The following is a 17,128-nucleotide window of genomic DNA, read 5'->3' as shown; positions in this document are numbered from 1 at the left end:
ATCGGATGAGTTCCGAGTATCTATTTACATTCTTTCAGAACTTAACCAGAAATAAGTTATGAGGCTTTGGATTCTTCCACATGTGCTTTCCTTTTCTTTAATACTTTTTACAAAATCAGCACTGCATCCTAATTAGCATTGTTTTCCCCATTGCCCTTGTTCACAATATGTGCAAGAACAATGAGGGCAGCATATGGGAATAACAAATTCTGGTTGGAGCGATTGAATAATCCTGAATTCTTTAAAGTGAGAAAAATCCTGGCTTTAGAATAATGTTTAATGGCTTTGTAAAGCAAGGCCATGAATTAGATTATTTAATGTTTAAAAAAAAATCATGTTCGTCATCTGTGATTCTGATGTATCAAATCTATGGATATTCTTTGGATACTTTAGCAAAACCATTTCCAAACTACCTGTTATGCAGTTTCTTTAAAAAACCTAAATGCAACTTCAGGTATTTGAAAGAGAAACTAAATGACATAAAAGGCACATTCTCCATTGCACACTGATTATGGTGTTTTAGTGTTTTCTAGACTTGTCCTTTTTTTGATATGGTAAACACTCACACAGAAGATTTGTTCTGCTTTAACATAGAGAAGCAGGTGATTTTTCTACTTGGATATTCATTCAGACAGTTAAGCGCAACTATGAAGTTTTTCCATTAAAAGTACACACTAGATGTAACAAATAGCTTCATTTGGTTAGAAATATTGTCTGAGCAACTGCAAAAGCTATGTTTAATATAAAATACCACAGTCTGATCTTTCATACAAGACACCTGAAAAGAAGAGCATCCTACTTCCTAGCTCCCAGGCAATGCCACACCCCATATTTGCGTGTTTTAAATTAGCATCTTGTAGTTTTGATTTCGCTTTTACAAAACAGGTGGGACATATGTCAGAATTTCTTACTCTGAATTCTTGTTTTAATGAATAGAACAAGAACTGCATTCGAACTCAAGCTGCAAAAGGCAAGCAAAACAACTGACTTGCGCATCCCAGCCTCTGTGTGTACAATGTTTAATGTATTAGTTGATGCCAAAAAGCAAAGCACCAAACTCTGTGCCCTGGATGGAGGACAGGAGGTAAGTGGACTGAACGTCCCGTGTGGAAATGCAGCACTGGGTGCCCTGGTGGAGGAGGATGCTGTTTCCAGAAGTCTCTCACTTGACTAGATTAAAAAGACCAAGTCCCCCCATACAAGTGTTTGATCTTTTTTTTTTTTTTAATTTATTTTTTTTAATTTTATTTATTTTTTTGGCTGCATTGGGTTTTCGTTGCTGCGCGTGGGCTTTCTCTAGTTGCGGCGAGTGGGGACTACTCTTCATTGTGGTGCATGGGCTTCTCATTGTGGTGGCTTCTCCTGCTGCAGAGCACAGGCTCTAGGCACGTGGGCTTCAGTAGTTGTGGCACGTGGGCTCAGTAGTTGTGGCACGTGGGCTCAGTAGTTGTGGCTCGCGGGCTCAGTAGTTGTGGCTGGCGGGCTCTAGAGCACAGGCTCAGCAGCTGTGGCACACGGGCTTAGTTGATCCGCGGCATGTGGGATCTTCCCGGGCCAGGGCTCGAACCCGTGTCCCCTGCATCAGCAGGCGGACTCTTAACCACTGTGCCACCAGGGAAGTCCCTCATCTTTACTACAATAATGGAATGCCCCTTTATCCTTTGCTCTTGTCAATTTCTTCTTTTTAATATAAAGACTGCCCAAAATTTTACAAGTGGCCATTGAATTTCAGATATACCTTTTAACGGCTTAGGTGTTGTGTATTTACATAAACCTTGCTTTTCACAAGCAAATGAGAAAGCTAGAAAGCTACTTACTTTGTTTATACAAATATAGAGTATCCAGAGTTTGCTTACAAAAAACAGGCCACAGAAAATAGCGCATGAAATATTTTATTTACACAAAAGTTTCCATTTCTTTTAAAGATCAAGTAGAAATGTACTTAAGGATTGGGCTTTGCTTTTTTCAATAAATACCCCATTGTTTCAATTTGATTTCTATTTTGTTTGATTCTATACTCAGAAATACAGTTTATTTTACCCCATGATTTATTTTTGTTGAGAGTGGTGATTGGGTGAAATGGATCTCTTTTTCTTAGATTATCTGTTTAAGTTGACGTTTTATTGCATCTTTTCCCATGGTAATTACTTTTTCATCATTTCTTTATTTTTCCCTTATGTTCTCCTTCATCGTCTTTTCTTTTCCCCCCATGGCATGATCCAGTTTGGTAGTCAGTGGGTAAGTTTCTTTTTTTCAAAAAAAGCACATTTTCATTTGAATTATTATTTTTGTATGTGTACATTTTTTATTTTCATCTTTTCAAATTAAAATAATATAATTAATTCCATTTTCAGGTTTTTGGTTTCTGTGTATAACACTACATAGCAATACCCAATGACTCAGTAAAACACATGTAGATACTTATACCTTAAATAGTGTCAAGGGGAATGTTTCTTCCCTGTTAAGCTGCAGAATCAACAAACTACTTTTAAACTTTTAAAGATAAGATTATTTAAAACCAAATGAATTCACCCTCCTTTAAATTCTAAATAAATTCAGAAGCAGAGTGATTGTTAACATTTTCAAGATGAATATATCTGTAGTATATACTTTCATTAATACTAGAAGAATTTAGAGTTTGGGGCTTTAGATGACATATAGCATATATGAGGGTAACCTCTAAATTTGAGGGCCAGGAGGCAACTCTTAAGGTCACTTCATACAGAAGGACCCAGATGTGGATTTCAGTGAGGGACATGCCCACCATGATAACAGCCTTTCCTCCCACTCATGGTGTGGGATGTAACCATCATCAGAGGCAGGAAGAGGCAGGCCTGTGTCAGGAGCCTTCTTCCTCCCTGACACAAGGTTTTCTTGAGGTACTACCCAGAACCTCAGGAGGAACACAGTTTGAAAACCTTTTAGAAATAAACAAATGAGACCTAATGAAACTTAAAAGCTTTTGCACAGCAAAGGAAACCATAAACAAGATGAAAAGACAACCCTCAGTATGGGAGAAAATATTTGCAAATGAAGCAACTGACAAAGGATTACTCTCCAAAATATACAAACAGCTCATGCAGCTCAATACCTAAAAAACAAACAACCCAATCAAAATATGGGCAGAAGACCTAAATAGACATTTCTCCAAAGAAGACATACAGATTGCCAACAAACATATGAAAAAATGCTCAACATCACTAGTCATTAGAGAAATGCAAATCAAAACTACAATGAGGTGTCACCTCACACCAGTCAGAATGGCCATCATCAAAAAATCTACAAACAATAAATGCTGGAGAGGGTGTGGAGAAAAGGGAACCCTCATGCATTGTTTGTGGGAATGTAAATTGATACAACCACTATGGAGAACAGTATGGAGGTTCCTTAAAAAAACTAAAAATAGAACTACCATATGACCCAGCAATCCCACTACTGGGCATATACCCAGGGAAAACCATAATTCAAAAAGAGTCATGTACCCCAGTGTTCATTGCAGCACTGTTTACAGTAGCCAGGACATGGAAGCAACCTAAATGTCTATCAACAGAGGAATGGATAAAGAAGATGTGGTACATATATACAATGGAATATTACTCAGCCATAAAAAGGAACAAAATTGGGTCATTTGTAGAGACATGGATGGACCTAGAGACAGTCATACAGAGTGAAGTAAGTCAGAAAGAGAAAAACAAATATCATATATTAACACATATATGTGGAATCTGAAAAAATGGTTATAGACGATCTTATTTACAAAGCAGAAATAGAGACACAGACGTAGGGAACAAACGTATGGATACCAAGGGGGAAGCGGGGGGTGGTGGTGGTGGGATGAATTGGGAGATTGGGATTGATGTATATACACTATTGATACTATGTATAAAATAGGTAACTAATGACCTAAATGAGAAGGAAAATAGATAACTAATGACTTAAATGAGAAGGAAATCCAAAAAAGAGGGGATATATGTATACATATAGCTGATTCACTTTGCTATACAGTATAAACTGACACAGTATTGTAAAGCAGCTATACTCCAATAAAAATTTTTTAAAAATCCTTCTCCAGAAGGATTCACGTATTATGGATTTCTCACTGATTTTTAATGCACCCAAAGTTCATTGTTCTGTAGTGTTCAGGTATTCAGTGAACACAAGTTGCTGAACCACTTTGTTTCTTGATCAAACCAGTCATCTTTAAAAAAAAAAAAAATAGAACTATATCTTAATCATGTTCCTATCAAAAAATTACATCTAATGAGAATAAAATCTAAAATTTTCAAAAAAAAGAAAACCTTTTATACCTACAGGATTGACTAAATAAATAAATAAATATTTTTTAATAGGTCAAATGCTTTTGTGCTCTACGAATATGTTAAATCTTACAAGTCTTACAGTTGACACCTGGGAATCAAATTGAGAACCAACTCTTCACTGGGCTAACAATTCTCATCCAAGCAGAAAGGCTTAAGTAACTGCTAAGAGGATGAGAAGGCCCACTATTTGTGAATTTCATACTTTTTAACCCAGAGATAAACATTAGCTATTTGGCCATAACTTATGTGTGTGTACACATCTTTCATTCTTTGAGCAATTCAGGGGGAAAAGATGTGTTTCTAATACCACAGCATACAACCATACAGACACATTAAGTAGCTGATATGTGTTATAGAGTGTTCAGTAATTATTCTCTGATCTCTTATGATGTGATTTATTATCTCTAATTACCTGAATGAGTAGGCAGCTGGCTTGGCTATCAATGGCTCATAACCACCTTCTCTTGGTTTTCTATAGCCAGATGTAAGCCTTTGATTGTCTGCTTGGGAATATTGCCTTAAGTCTCTTTATACACACATCCATTTCTCATCAGGTTGATAGAATCATCTTGCCTCTTCCATTAATACTGAATTTATCCTTTTTTTCTTATTTTTACATACACTGCAGTACCTGATACTGATAGGCACGTAATAAATATTTGTTGAATGAGCAGACTGATTTTTTTTGACACTGCTTTAAAAATATTACCCCCATTAAAAAAAAAAAAAAAAAATCCTCCTCTGTAAGAAACAACTCACTCTAGGACTCTGAAAGAAAAACAGGCACAAATGACAAAACATTGTTGCATTGTCAAATGATTCTTTACATTAATAGGTGGATGATTTTGAAGAGTAATCTGCTATTGTTCATTATGTCTGCACCTGTACCTTCTCACCAGAGACAATTAGTTTCCCACAACTTTCACACAATTAATATAGTTCAAAATGTGCAGGTGTAAAACTCATTAGCAACCCTGAAAAGTGGTAAATAAGAATTTCAATGCAAAAGAAGTATTTTATACTTTGCTTTTAATCTCCAGGAAATATATGCACATAATTGCACAGGCTTTTCCTCCCTGTACGTGTTTGAGACAAGTTTTGGAATTATTGCAAAGTGGTGAATACATTACATACAGAGGTGAGCCAATGGACCCCATTGTATAGCAAGCAACAAATAAAGTTTTTGAAAAAACTAGATTATTACACAATTTGGAACCTTATAAAAATATATACCACACTGGTAAACCTAGCAGATATTTTTTTTTTCTAAATTTAAGGGAATTACCTCTCCACAGTCTCTAGTAAATTTGTTATATCGTCATTGCTGGGAATAAAACCTTCCCAACTCCTTACCCACAGTGAAGCCTCTTCTGGGCTCCTAAATTATGATTCTGTTTTCTTACGTGGCACACAATGATGCAAGCACTCTGGGCCACAGCCCAGAACGGCATTTAATGGAGTGATTAGTGAGCGAATGATCTGCTCTTGTGACAGCTGTGTGTAATGAGTCAGCAATCTCAGGCCAGGCCCTCAGGGACAGATGTGGGGATCAGAAAACCACCAGTGTTTAGAAATCCTCGTTATGCATTCCTGCAGAAAAGCAGATGACTGCGTGGGCCTTAGGCAGTCATATGCTCTCAGAACCACTGTACCTCATGGTCCATCCATTGAAGATGAAAGCACATTAATGGAACTACTCGGGGGCCCCTACTTACGTGGGATTTGTTCTCAATTGCAGTAAAATACTTCCGTTACCAGAACAATCCAATACAACAGAAGGACCAAAATCTTTTAAGAATGCTGGATTGCACTGGCATTTGATTAGTCTTCGTTTCTTGCGTGTTTCCTCATGAGAACAGTCATGTGAAATGAGAATATTTACCCACATATAGGGGGGCAAGGATTTCAGACCTGTGCCTGATCTGAATTCCCTGGGCTCCATGAAGTAAAAATTCCTCAACGGTCATCTTAATCTAAGTTCGGAGTCATCTACTGGAGAAGCAAGGCACCAGCGGTTTACTTTTGAGGGCAGATGTGGGGAGAATTAGTCTAAGAATGGTCTGGAAATTACCACAACCCTGGTCTGTAGAATCATTGATCCAACTTGAAATATCCTGTTAGGAATTTTATTTATAGGCTTTTATGGTTGCCGAGAAAAAGTTTGCAAGTTTTTAACAAAAATTTGGTCTGCTAATCTAAATGAAAAACCTATCAATTTTAGCTTAGGAAATGTAAATGTCTCCAGATAAATCCTGTTCTTACCTGTTTTGATGTCTTTGTATGTGTTTGTATTTGTCTTTGGAAGCTATCTGGATCTCCTAATGAATAACTTTTTCTAGCTAATTATTATCTATATGTGGCATTTCTGGACTATTCTCTTTGCAGAATATGTATGTAAACTATGAATTCTCAGGCCACCTCCCCATTTCCACCCACAGTGCTCCTAGACCACCTCTACCAACTGTGCAGCTAGAGCAGACTCTGGAAGTTCCCAACAGCTTTCAGATTTAAAATTAGTGTAAGTCAGAGCTAATCAGATAAATTTACAGTAGCAAAATCTCATATTAAAAAAATCTAGCAACCCGTATACTATTTGGGTTTGCCCCCTGGGTAACACATTTAAGATGTACAGTATATTTTCTTTCTTCCTTTTTGACTTTCTCTCTCTCTCTCTCCTTCCCTCCATCTCTGCTTTTGGCTAGATTAGATATGAAAGAAAACAGCAGTCAAAACGTGTGTATTATAGGAGAATTTGATGGCTCCTAGAGTCTGTGGCTTTCCCTGCCTTTCGATAAAAAGGATATACATGGCCTCTTTAGTGGCTCAACTCTTGACTTTAAGAATTGCCAAAATCGGTCCAATCCAAAAGTTTAACATGCATAAGCTCTACTATTTTATATCCAATAGGCTTCTGATGGCATTTCATTATTTTTGAGTTAAAAATAAAGATTATGGCAAAGGGAGATAAACATGGAGGATAAGGCATATTTAAGAAGATGGAACTGTTTGCAGGTTCGGGTGCCTCAACCCCTGAATGTTCTGTAGCCCTTTCCATGTAAGAGGGATGAGAGAAGCTTGAAGCCCATCTCCTGTATCCCTTTCTTATTCTACCCCAAAGAGGAGCCTCAGTCTGCTATTTTAGCTCCTCCTGCTACACAGACGCGAATTTGGAGAGAGAAGGATTTGAAAAGAGAGTGTGCACGGAGGGAGAGCTGCTGAGCTCATTTGCATAAGCTCCTCCACTGCCGAGTCATTGGAACAGTTTCAGCTGGTGGGGGCCAGGGGGAGTGATGATTTTGTACCTGTATCTGGGGGGGGGGGGGCTTCCTGGACGTCTCAACTACCAGCCAGGTTTTTCAGGCTCTTCCTCTTCTACCTTGCTTTTCTTTGTTTTCTTCCCTTTTCCTTCTCTTCAAGCTGTTCTGAAAGCAAAAGTGTCAGTACTACAGCAGTAGAAGTCCCCCATCTAGGTTTCCATTCTGTTTGTCCTTTGGGGGGCGCAAATTTGAGGATCAGTAAGGCTTTACGTGAGATGGACGCTTAGTATTTTGTTTCACTGAGTGGAATACATGCCTAGAAATTTCCTTGTTCATATATGTGTGCTTAATTTTAGACCACTTGTCAACACACACATGCATACACACACACAAGCAGGAAAAGAAAATAATTCACATGCTCCAAAATTATGCTTCCTTTCTTCATTATTTGTGCAGGTAAATGATGGCTTGTAACTGTCAGAGCCTGTGGGGAGACCTCATTCCTGCGTATTCCAACGCAGACCTAAGTTGATGTTTTGTTCTGTGTGGAAACTTTGAGACATGTTTTCAGAAGAAAAAATAGCTTTCAAAAACTTACATCTTTGGAAACCATTCGCCCAGCAGCTGTTAAGTTGGTCTAATGTTTATATTGACCTGAGTACTTTTACTCTATGCATTATGTTAGCTGTTCCAAGAAGCCTTGAACCATCAAGATAGGGTTAGTCTTTACAAGTCACATTCTCTGTGAAGTGTGCCTTCACACGCTGTCAAAGCCTGAAGCTCCTGCTAGTTTAAGAAGGGAACTCTCTAGTATTCTCTAAAGAAAGCAAAAAAAGAGTCTTTCAGGTTTATTTTAAATACATCTTTTTTGCATTTACTTAAAGACGTCTTTTTCAGAGGAAGCAGTAATAAAACTATGGGGAGTGAGTGCCGTTTCATTATACCTTTTATGGCCTATTAATTTGTTACCATCTATCACCTTTGTTGATGAAATTTTAATTTTGCCCTTGCTTGAGCATATTGTAGGAATTGTATAAACTGCGGCTCCCTGTGCTGACAAAAAGGTCCTTTCAGTGTGAACAACTGGGAGCTCATTTTATTTCTAGAGCACATTTAAAATAACTTATGAATGAGAGTTGTCAGACATGAAATGCTGTATTAATTAAATCTTTTTCCAGTCTTTTTGCTTCTCCAGCTAAACCAACCCTTTAGAAAAATACACGGCCACCTTAATTATAGAGGAGAAGACAAAAAGTATCCTTCACATTCCTCTGCCTGAATAAGAATAAGAACTCAATTCATCTATATAATAACCCCATTAGCTGCTTAACTCAACAGAGCACATGGGAAAATGTTCAAACCCCACAATGTAAAAACTGTTGATTGGGTGGATCGTTTTCAAGGTTTTGTTCTTCTAATGTGCAAAATGGTCATTTTGTATAAATCTGATATGTCATAACTAGTAGCTTTAAAACATTTATGACTTACGACAAAAGTTTTGTGTCCACATCAACTAATGCATCATTGTCTTTTAATATCTAGCAGCAGTACCATTCGAAAATAGATGATTTGATTGACAACACTGTAAAAGAAATCATTTCACTTCTAGTTTCAAAGGTAAGGTATTTTTTATTTACCTTTTTAAATCAAATTAAATAATTTTCAACTGAGAATTTTTAGAAATATCTGTCTTAGGTTTCTAAATACCTAATTGAGAAATAGCTTTAAAGACAGATGCAAGAAAAGTTCAAATTTTAAGGAAAGTTATGAGCAAATTATGAACACTTGGTCAGTAACTTTTGGTTTTTCATTTATAATTAATTTTGGCTTTTCTTGCAATGATTGTCCTTCTAAAAATAACTCTATCTTCCAGTAATACCTTATTCTTTCTCATTCATGTTCTCTTATTGTTTGCCTCCAGGGATGAGTTGAGTCATCATCAGTTCTTGAATTTAGCCTATTTTTTTGTGGTGACAGCACTGGGACTCTAGGACTGGTCTCACAGGCGGACAGAGAAGGCTGGCAGAGTGGTGTCTGAGGTTCTCCACTCCCAGAGGTCTCCCACGATTTCCTATTTGAGGCTTCAGATATCTTTGACAAAAGCTATGGCCTTTAGTTGTATAAGTAGAGATGAAGTATAAGTGAGTGTTCCATTGAATGATTAGGTGATTTAAAGTCCCACTAAGGTGGAACAGACTGCCATAGATGACATTTGAGATCAGGGTCTGATAGGAAAAGAGATGAACAACCAGAGAGCACGGGGAGATGAAAGAGGGTAAGGAGAGAGGATGGACTTCTCCCAAAGAGGCACTTTCATAAGAGCGGATGCTGGATCAAAGAGCCCTAGACCAGGCTTCATAAAACAATTGGAAGAATGTACAAAAAGCAAAGGAAAAGCCACCCTCAATTCAATAAACAGACAAAGGACACGTTGTTTAGAAAAGAAAAAAATAGAGATGCCCAATAAGCATGAAAACTGTTAAGCCTCAATAGTTTAAGGAATACCAATAAAACTAAAATTTATATAATATTTTTATAGCAAATTAGCTTATAGCAAATTAGCTTATAGCAAATTAGCTTAGATGTTTCCCAGTTTTGGAAAAGGTGAAGTGGGACACTCACGTTTTCTATTTATGGGAGTATAAATGGCTACAACCTTTCTAGAAGATAGTTTGGAACTATATCAAGTACATTAATACCCGTTCACCTAAAATTCTTTCTGCGTTTTTTTTTCTTACTACTCAGAGAGATGCACAAAATTTATATACATTGATAGATGTCACATTATTTCTAATGAAAAAAACTGGAATCAACTTTAACATGAGGGCAACAGTAAGGTAAATTATGGGACATCTATATTAAGAAAGTTTGCTTTCAAAGACTATAACGTTAAAGGAAAATTTCATAATATAGTGGTAAGTGGGAAAAAAGCTGAATATTTAGAAATGTAAACTATGATCTGAGTTGTCATCACATAGAGAAAAGACAGATAAACACCACAGTACCAACAGAGCTTTTATCTGGGTGGTGGGATTATAGTTGATTCGGGGGTGGTGAGGTTCAAATTGTTTTGTGCTTCCTAATTCTCTGGTAGCAGGTCTTGAGGTAGAAAAAAAGTCACAGAGAAAGGGGATTTTAGAACTGCACCACCTCCCCAGTTTGTTCTTGCCCCCCAGCTTCTACCCCAGCACTGAACACCTACGCTTACAACACAAATTCACCAGCAGGGGGAAAGGGGAAGGGTTAACAGGAAAACCATCTGGGAGGTAGAGAAAGAGGTGGATCACTGGAGAATGAAGCTCCTACAGGAAGAACCATGAGATTCCCGCCCTCCCAGGAGCCCAACCCAGCAGCTTACAGCCCACAGAACAGACATAGTTAACCCTGCACCTTTATTGTCGGCGAGCCATCCAGGGAAATTTTATCCGGGTAGAGCCTCCCCATCAGCACAGTTCTCCTGTGGAAGTTGTCTTTTGTGAGAAGGGTACATAAAGAGAGCCACTGAATTGCAAGCATGCAGTTGATAAAGGGTTAAATAGGCAACAAGGCAAAAAGGCTACAACTAGTTTTGGTTTGGGGCGAAGGGGAGGAAGGGTTGCAGAAAAGGCAGGAAGGTCTATACATCATTTCTGCATTTGTTTCTGGCAAAGTAAAAAACTTAAGTTTTTCTATATCAAATGCATCTGGTTAATTGAAAAAATAGTATATTTGAGTCAAGCTGGGAAATGGTGTCCTAGAGATCAGCACTATGAAATAGAACTCTCTGTGATGATAGAAATGTTTATCCTTCACCATCCAGTATGGTAACTAGTAGCCACATGTGGTTGTGGAACACTTGAGATGTGGCTAGTGCAACTGAGGAATTGAAATTTTGATTTTACTTAATTGTAATTAATTTTAACTTATATAGCCTAATGTAACTAGCTATTATATTTAGAAATCAGGTCTAGATTATAGTTTTTCTCTCTGGATCCTTTCTCCTGCAGTCAAATGGCACTTTTTAATTATCTTTAGTTGAAAAGTATAAAATAAATTAATTTGATAGTTTTTTTTAAATTTTTATTTATTTATTTATTTATTTATTTATGGCTGTGTTGGGTCCTCGTTTCTGTGCGAGGGCTTTCTCCAGCTGCAGCAAGCGGGGGCCACTCTTCATCGCAGTGCGCGGGCCTCTCACTATCGCGGTCTCTCCCGCTGCGGAGCACAGGCTCCAGACGCGCAGGCTCAGCAATTGTGGCTCACGGGCCCAGTCGCTCCGCGGCATGCGGGATCCTCCCAGACCAGGGCTCGAACCCGTGTCCCCTGCATTGGCAGGCAGACCCTCAACCCCTGTGCCACCAGGGAAGCCCCAATTTGATAGTTCTGACAACCGTCTTAAGCTTCCATCGAAGATGACAATAAATGGTGTATTTTATTTCATTAAGCAAAGATGAATAGGATTCTGTAATACAATCCTTAAATGTTAGCACACCAAAAAATTGCCTGAGAGCTTTTTAAAATACAGATGCCTTAGCCCTGCTTTCCAGAAGTTTTGGAAGAAGGGCAGGAATGTGTGTGTTTAACCAGTCACCATGGGGATTTTGATGTAGGAGTTCCTGAGCCAGACTTGGAGAACCACTGCTCTGATGACCCTCCACTTAGATGGACATGCAAACTACCTTAAAACTTCAGTATATTTAAAAACAAGACAATCCCTTAGATAGTATGTTCCCATTTGTCTTCACCAAAGAAGAAATGATCTTTTTAAAGGAGGTATTTATAGAGTACCTACTGTGAAGCAGCCACTGTACATATGTTATTTAATTCAAACTACATAGCACCTATGGAATGGGTGGACTTACCCTATTTCACAGAGAGGAATGTAATCTTCAAAGTAGTATAGTAAACTGATCAGAGTCAGACACCTAATAAGTGCAAGAGTTGGGATTCAAACCTTTGAGTTTCAGATTCCTAATCCAATGCACTTGCTGATTCCAGATCTCCAGGAAATCAGTAAAAAGCAAAAGACTAAAAATTAAAATATGTAACTTCTACATTAACTGTCTTTATTCTGGCAGATTCTAAGAGCTGTGTCCTAGACATTTTTATAGCATATTAATTAATTCAGTATAAAGTAGATGCATAAAATAGTGAATTCCTTGTATTGTATCCCAAATGTTTCTCTCCATATTTTAATTCTTCTGTGCATATTGAGAAATATGTTTGCTACATTCTTTTCATCTCTTCTCTTCAGTTCTACTTCTGCATCCTCCTTTTATCCACATGTCTTCACAAATATTTGGAGAATGATCCAGGGCTCTTAATCACATGTAACACTCAACAGGATGTGTCCCACCTGCACACACATTTCCCATGCCTAGAAAAGATCTTGGCTCTCCATCTCTATGTTCTCTCTCCACCTAGCAGCTAAATGGCGGGATTCTTGGGTTTCCATCTTTAGTCTTCTTTTGAACTCATTCCATATATATCTGTGACTTTCACACTTCTGGTTTAACTATATGCTGATGATTTCCAACTCTGTACCTGAGAGGTAGTATGGAATCATGGTTAAAAGCCCAACTACAGGCCTGAAGAGTTTAATGTCTTCATCATTAGAGCAATGAGAAGTCACTGAAGGGTTGGAGAGGCAGGGAGTAGAGGTATAGAGTTAATCATATTTGCATTGTAAGACAATTCATTTGATTGCCCACAGCAAACAGATTGAGAGGGAGTAGTAAGGAGGCTGTAACATTGGTCTCTGTTGGACTAGTCCAAAGCTGTTTAAGATATACAATGGGCAGGGTGCCGTAGACTGAATGTTTGTGTCCCCCCAAAATTCATATGTTGAAACCTAATCCCTAATGTGATGGTATTTGGTGGTGGGACCTTTGGGAGGTGATAAGATCATGAGGTTAGAGCCATCATAAGTGGGATTAGTGGCCTTATAAAAAACACCCCACAGGAGTTGAGTGTCCTGTGAGGAGCTTCAGTGCACATCCTGAGCTGAGGTGTCAGCTCAGCCGTTTCGCGAGGAGCTCTGGTCTGAAGGCCAGGGGCAAGGCCTCTGCATGGGGCCCATTATGAACAAGTGAAACAGACTAAGCACAAAGGGAAAAAAGGTGTATGGGCTAGGCCTGAAGTGAGATTGCCAGATTTATGTCCTTTCCAGAAGAAATGTGGATCCTCAAGCAACATGAGCTATGTGGCTGACAGGGTCTTGGTGCTCCAGCCAGGTGTCAGGCCTGAGCCTCTGAGGTGGGAGAGCCAAGTTCAGGACATTGAACCACCAGAGACCTCCCAGCCCCATGTAATATCAATCAGCAAGAGCACTCCCAGAGATCTCTGTCTCAATGCTAAGACCCAGCTCCACTCAACGACCAGCAAGCTCCAGTGCTGGACACCCCATGCCAAACAACTAGCAAGACATGAACACAATCCCACCCATTAGCAGAGAGACTGCCTAAAATCATAATAAGTTCACAGATACCCCAAAACACACCAGCAGACGTGGTCCTGCCCACCAGAAAGACAAGATCCAACTTCATCCACCAGAACGCAGGCATCAGTCCCCTGCACCACGAAGCCTACACAACCCACTGAACCAACCTTACCCACTGGGGACAGACACCAAAAACAACGGGAATTACGAACCTGCAGCCTGTGAAAAGGAGACCCCAAACACAGTAAGTTAAGCAAAATGAGAAGACAGAGAAATATGCAGTAGATGAAAGAGCAAGGTAAAAACCCACCAGACCAAACAGATGAAGAGGAAATAGGCAGTCTACCTGAAAAAGAATTCAGAGTAATGATAGTAAAGATGATCCAAAATCTTGGAAATAGAATGGAGAAAATACAAGAAACATTTAACAAGGACCTAGAAGAACTAAAGAGCAAACAAACAGTGATGAACAACACAAAAAATGAAATTAAAAATTCTCTACAAGGAATCAGTAGCAGAATAACTGAGACAGAAAAACGGATAAGTGACCTAGAAGATAAAATAGTGGAAATAACTACCACAGAGCAGAATAAAGAAAAAAGAATGAAAAGAATTGAGGACAGTCTCAAAGACCTCTGGGACAACATTAAACGCACCAACATTCGAATTATAGGGGTCCCAGAGGAAGAATAGAAAGAGAAAAGGACTGAGAAAATATTTGAAGAGATTATAGTTGAAAACTTTCCTAATATGGGAAAGGAAATAGTCAATCAAGTCCAGGAAGCACAGAGAGTCCCATACAGGATAAATCCAAGGAGAAACACGCCAATACACATATTAACCAAACTACCAAAAATTAAATACAAAGAAAAAATATTAAAAGCAGCAAGGGAAAAGCAACAAATAACATACAAGGGAATCCCCATAAGGTTACCAGCTGATTTCTTAGCAGAAACTCTGCAAGCCAGAAGGGAGTGGCAGGACATATTTAAAGTGATGAAAGGGAAAAACCTACAACCAAGATTACCCTACCCAGCAAGGATCTTATTCAGGTTCGACAGAGAAATTAAAACCTTTACAGATAAGCAAAAGCTAGGAGAATTCAGCACCACCAAACCAGCTTTACAACAAAAGCTAAAGGAACTTCTGTAGGCAGGAGACACAAGAGAAGGAAAGGACCTACAAAAACAAACCCAAAACAATTAAGAAAATGGTAATAGGAACATACATATCAATAATTACCTTAAATACAAATGGATTAAATGCTCCAGCCAAAAGACATAGACTGGCTGAATGGATACAAAAATAAGACCCATATATATGCTGTCTACAAGAGACCCACTTCAGACCTAGGGACACATACAGACTGAAAGTGAGGGGATGGAAAAAGATATTCCATGCAAATGGAAATCAAAAGAAAGCTGGAGTAGCAATTCTCATATCAGACAAAATAGACTTTAAAATAAAGACTATTCCAAGAGACAAAGAAGGACACTACATAATGATCAAGGGATCAATCCAAGAAGAAGATATAACAATTGTAAATATTTATGCACCCAACATAGAAGCACCTCAATACATAAGGCAAATGATAACAGCCATAAAAGGGGAAATTGACAGTAACACAATCATAGTAGGGGACTTTAACACCCCACTTTCACCAATGGACAGATCATCCAAAATGAAAATAAATAAGGAAGCACAAGCTTTAAATGACACATTAAACCAGATGGACTTAATTGATATTTATAGGGCATTCCATCCAAAAACAACAGAATACACTTTCGTCTCAAGTGCTCATGGAACATTCTCCAGGATAGATCATATCTTGGGTCACAAATCAAGCCTTGGTAAATTTAAGAAAATTGAAATCGTATCAAGTATCTTTTCCGACCACAATGCTATGAGACTAGATATCAATTACAGGAAAAAAAACTAAAAAATACAAATATATGGAGGCTAAACAATATGCTACTAAATAACCAAGAGATCACTGAAGAAATCAAAGAGGAAATCAAAAAATACCTAGAAACAAATGACAATGAAAACACGACGACCCAGAACCTATGGGATGCAGCAAAAGCAGTTCTAAGAGGGAAGTTTATAGCAAAACAATCCTACCTCAAGAAACAAGAAAAATGTCAAGTAAACAACCTAACCTTACACCTAAAGCAATTAGAGAAAGAAGAACAAAAAAAACCAAAGTTAGCAGAAGGAGAGAAATCATAAAGATCAGATCAGAAATAAATGAAAAAGAAATGAAGGAAACAATAGCAAAGATCAATACAACTAAAAGCTGGTTCTTTGAGAAGATAAACAAAATTGATAAACCATTAGCCAGACTCATCAAGAAAAAAAGGGAGAAGACACAAATCAACAGAATTAGAAATGAAAAAGGAGAAGAAACAACTGACACTGCAGAAATACAAAGGATCATGAGAGATTATAACAAGCAACTATATGCCAATAAAATGGACAACCTGGAAGAAATGGACAATTCTTAGAAAAACACAACCTTCCGAGACTGAACCAGGAAGAAATAGAAAATATAAACAGACCGATCACAAGTACTGAAATTGAAACTGCGATTAAAAATCTTCCAACAAACAAAAACCCAGGACCAGATGGCTTCCCAGGCGAATTCTATCAAACATTTAGAGAAGAGCTAACACCTATCCTTCTCAAACTCTTCCAAAATATAGCAGAGGGACGGACACTCCCAAACTCATTCTATGAGGCCACCATCACCCTGATACCACAACCAAAGATGTCACAAGAAAAGAAAACTACAGGCCAATATCACTGATGAACTTAGATGCAAAAATCCTCTACAAAATACTAGCAAACAGAATCCAACAGCACGTTAAAAGGACCATACACCATGATCAAGTGAGGTTTATCCCAGGAATGCAAGGATTCTTCAATGTACGCAAATCAATCAATGTGATACACCATATTAACAAACTGAAGGATAAAAACCATATGATCATCTCAACAGATGCAGAAAAAGCTTTCAACAAAATTCAACACCGATTTATGATAAAAACCCTCCAGAAAGTAAGCATAGAGGGAACTTACCTCAACATAATAAAGGCCATATATGACAAACCCACAGCCAACATCATTATCAATGG

The 17,128-nt window shown here is 38.2% G+C and overlaps 1 protein-coding gene across 11 annotated transcripts in view; it reads left to right on the top strand.

Moving 5' to 3' along the window:
• Positions 1-17,128, top strand: part of CADPS2 (calcium dependent secretion activator 2) — a 548,265-nt gene that overhangs the window by 480,675 nt on the left and 50,462 nt on the right. For 9 of the 11 annotated variants that reach the window (XM_061198688.1, XM_061198685.1, XM_061198689.1 and 6 more), the window contains 3 exons: positions 937-1,084; positions 2,224-2,238; positions 9,119-9,193. In XM_061198688.1, coding sequence (XP_061054671.1) covers positions 937-1,084; positions 2,224-2,238; positions 9,119-9,193 — 238 coding nt within the window. The remainder of the gene's footprint in view (positions 1-936; positions 1,085-2,223; positions 2,239-9,118; positions 9,194-17,128) is intronic. The other 2 variants (XM_061198681.1, XM_061198683.1) reach the window with 2 other exon arrangements.

This window comes from Eubalaena glacialis, chromosome 8, assembly GCF_028564815.1.
Source record: "Eubalaena glacialis isolate mEubGla1 chromosome 8, mEubGla1.1.hap2.+ XY, whole genome shotgun sequence".
In the NCBI taxonomy this organism is placed as follows: Eukaryota; Metazoa; Chordata; class Mammalia; order Artiodactyla; family Balaenidae; genus Eubalaena; species Eubalaena glacialis.
Note: the sequence above shows the minus strand (reverse complement) of the source record. Positions and strands in the feature narration are given on the sequence as shown.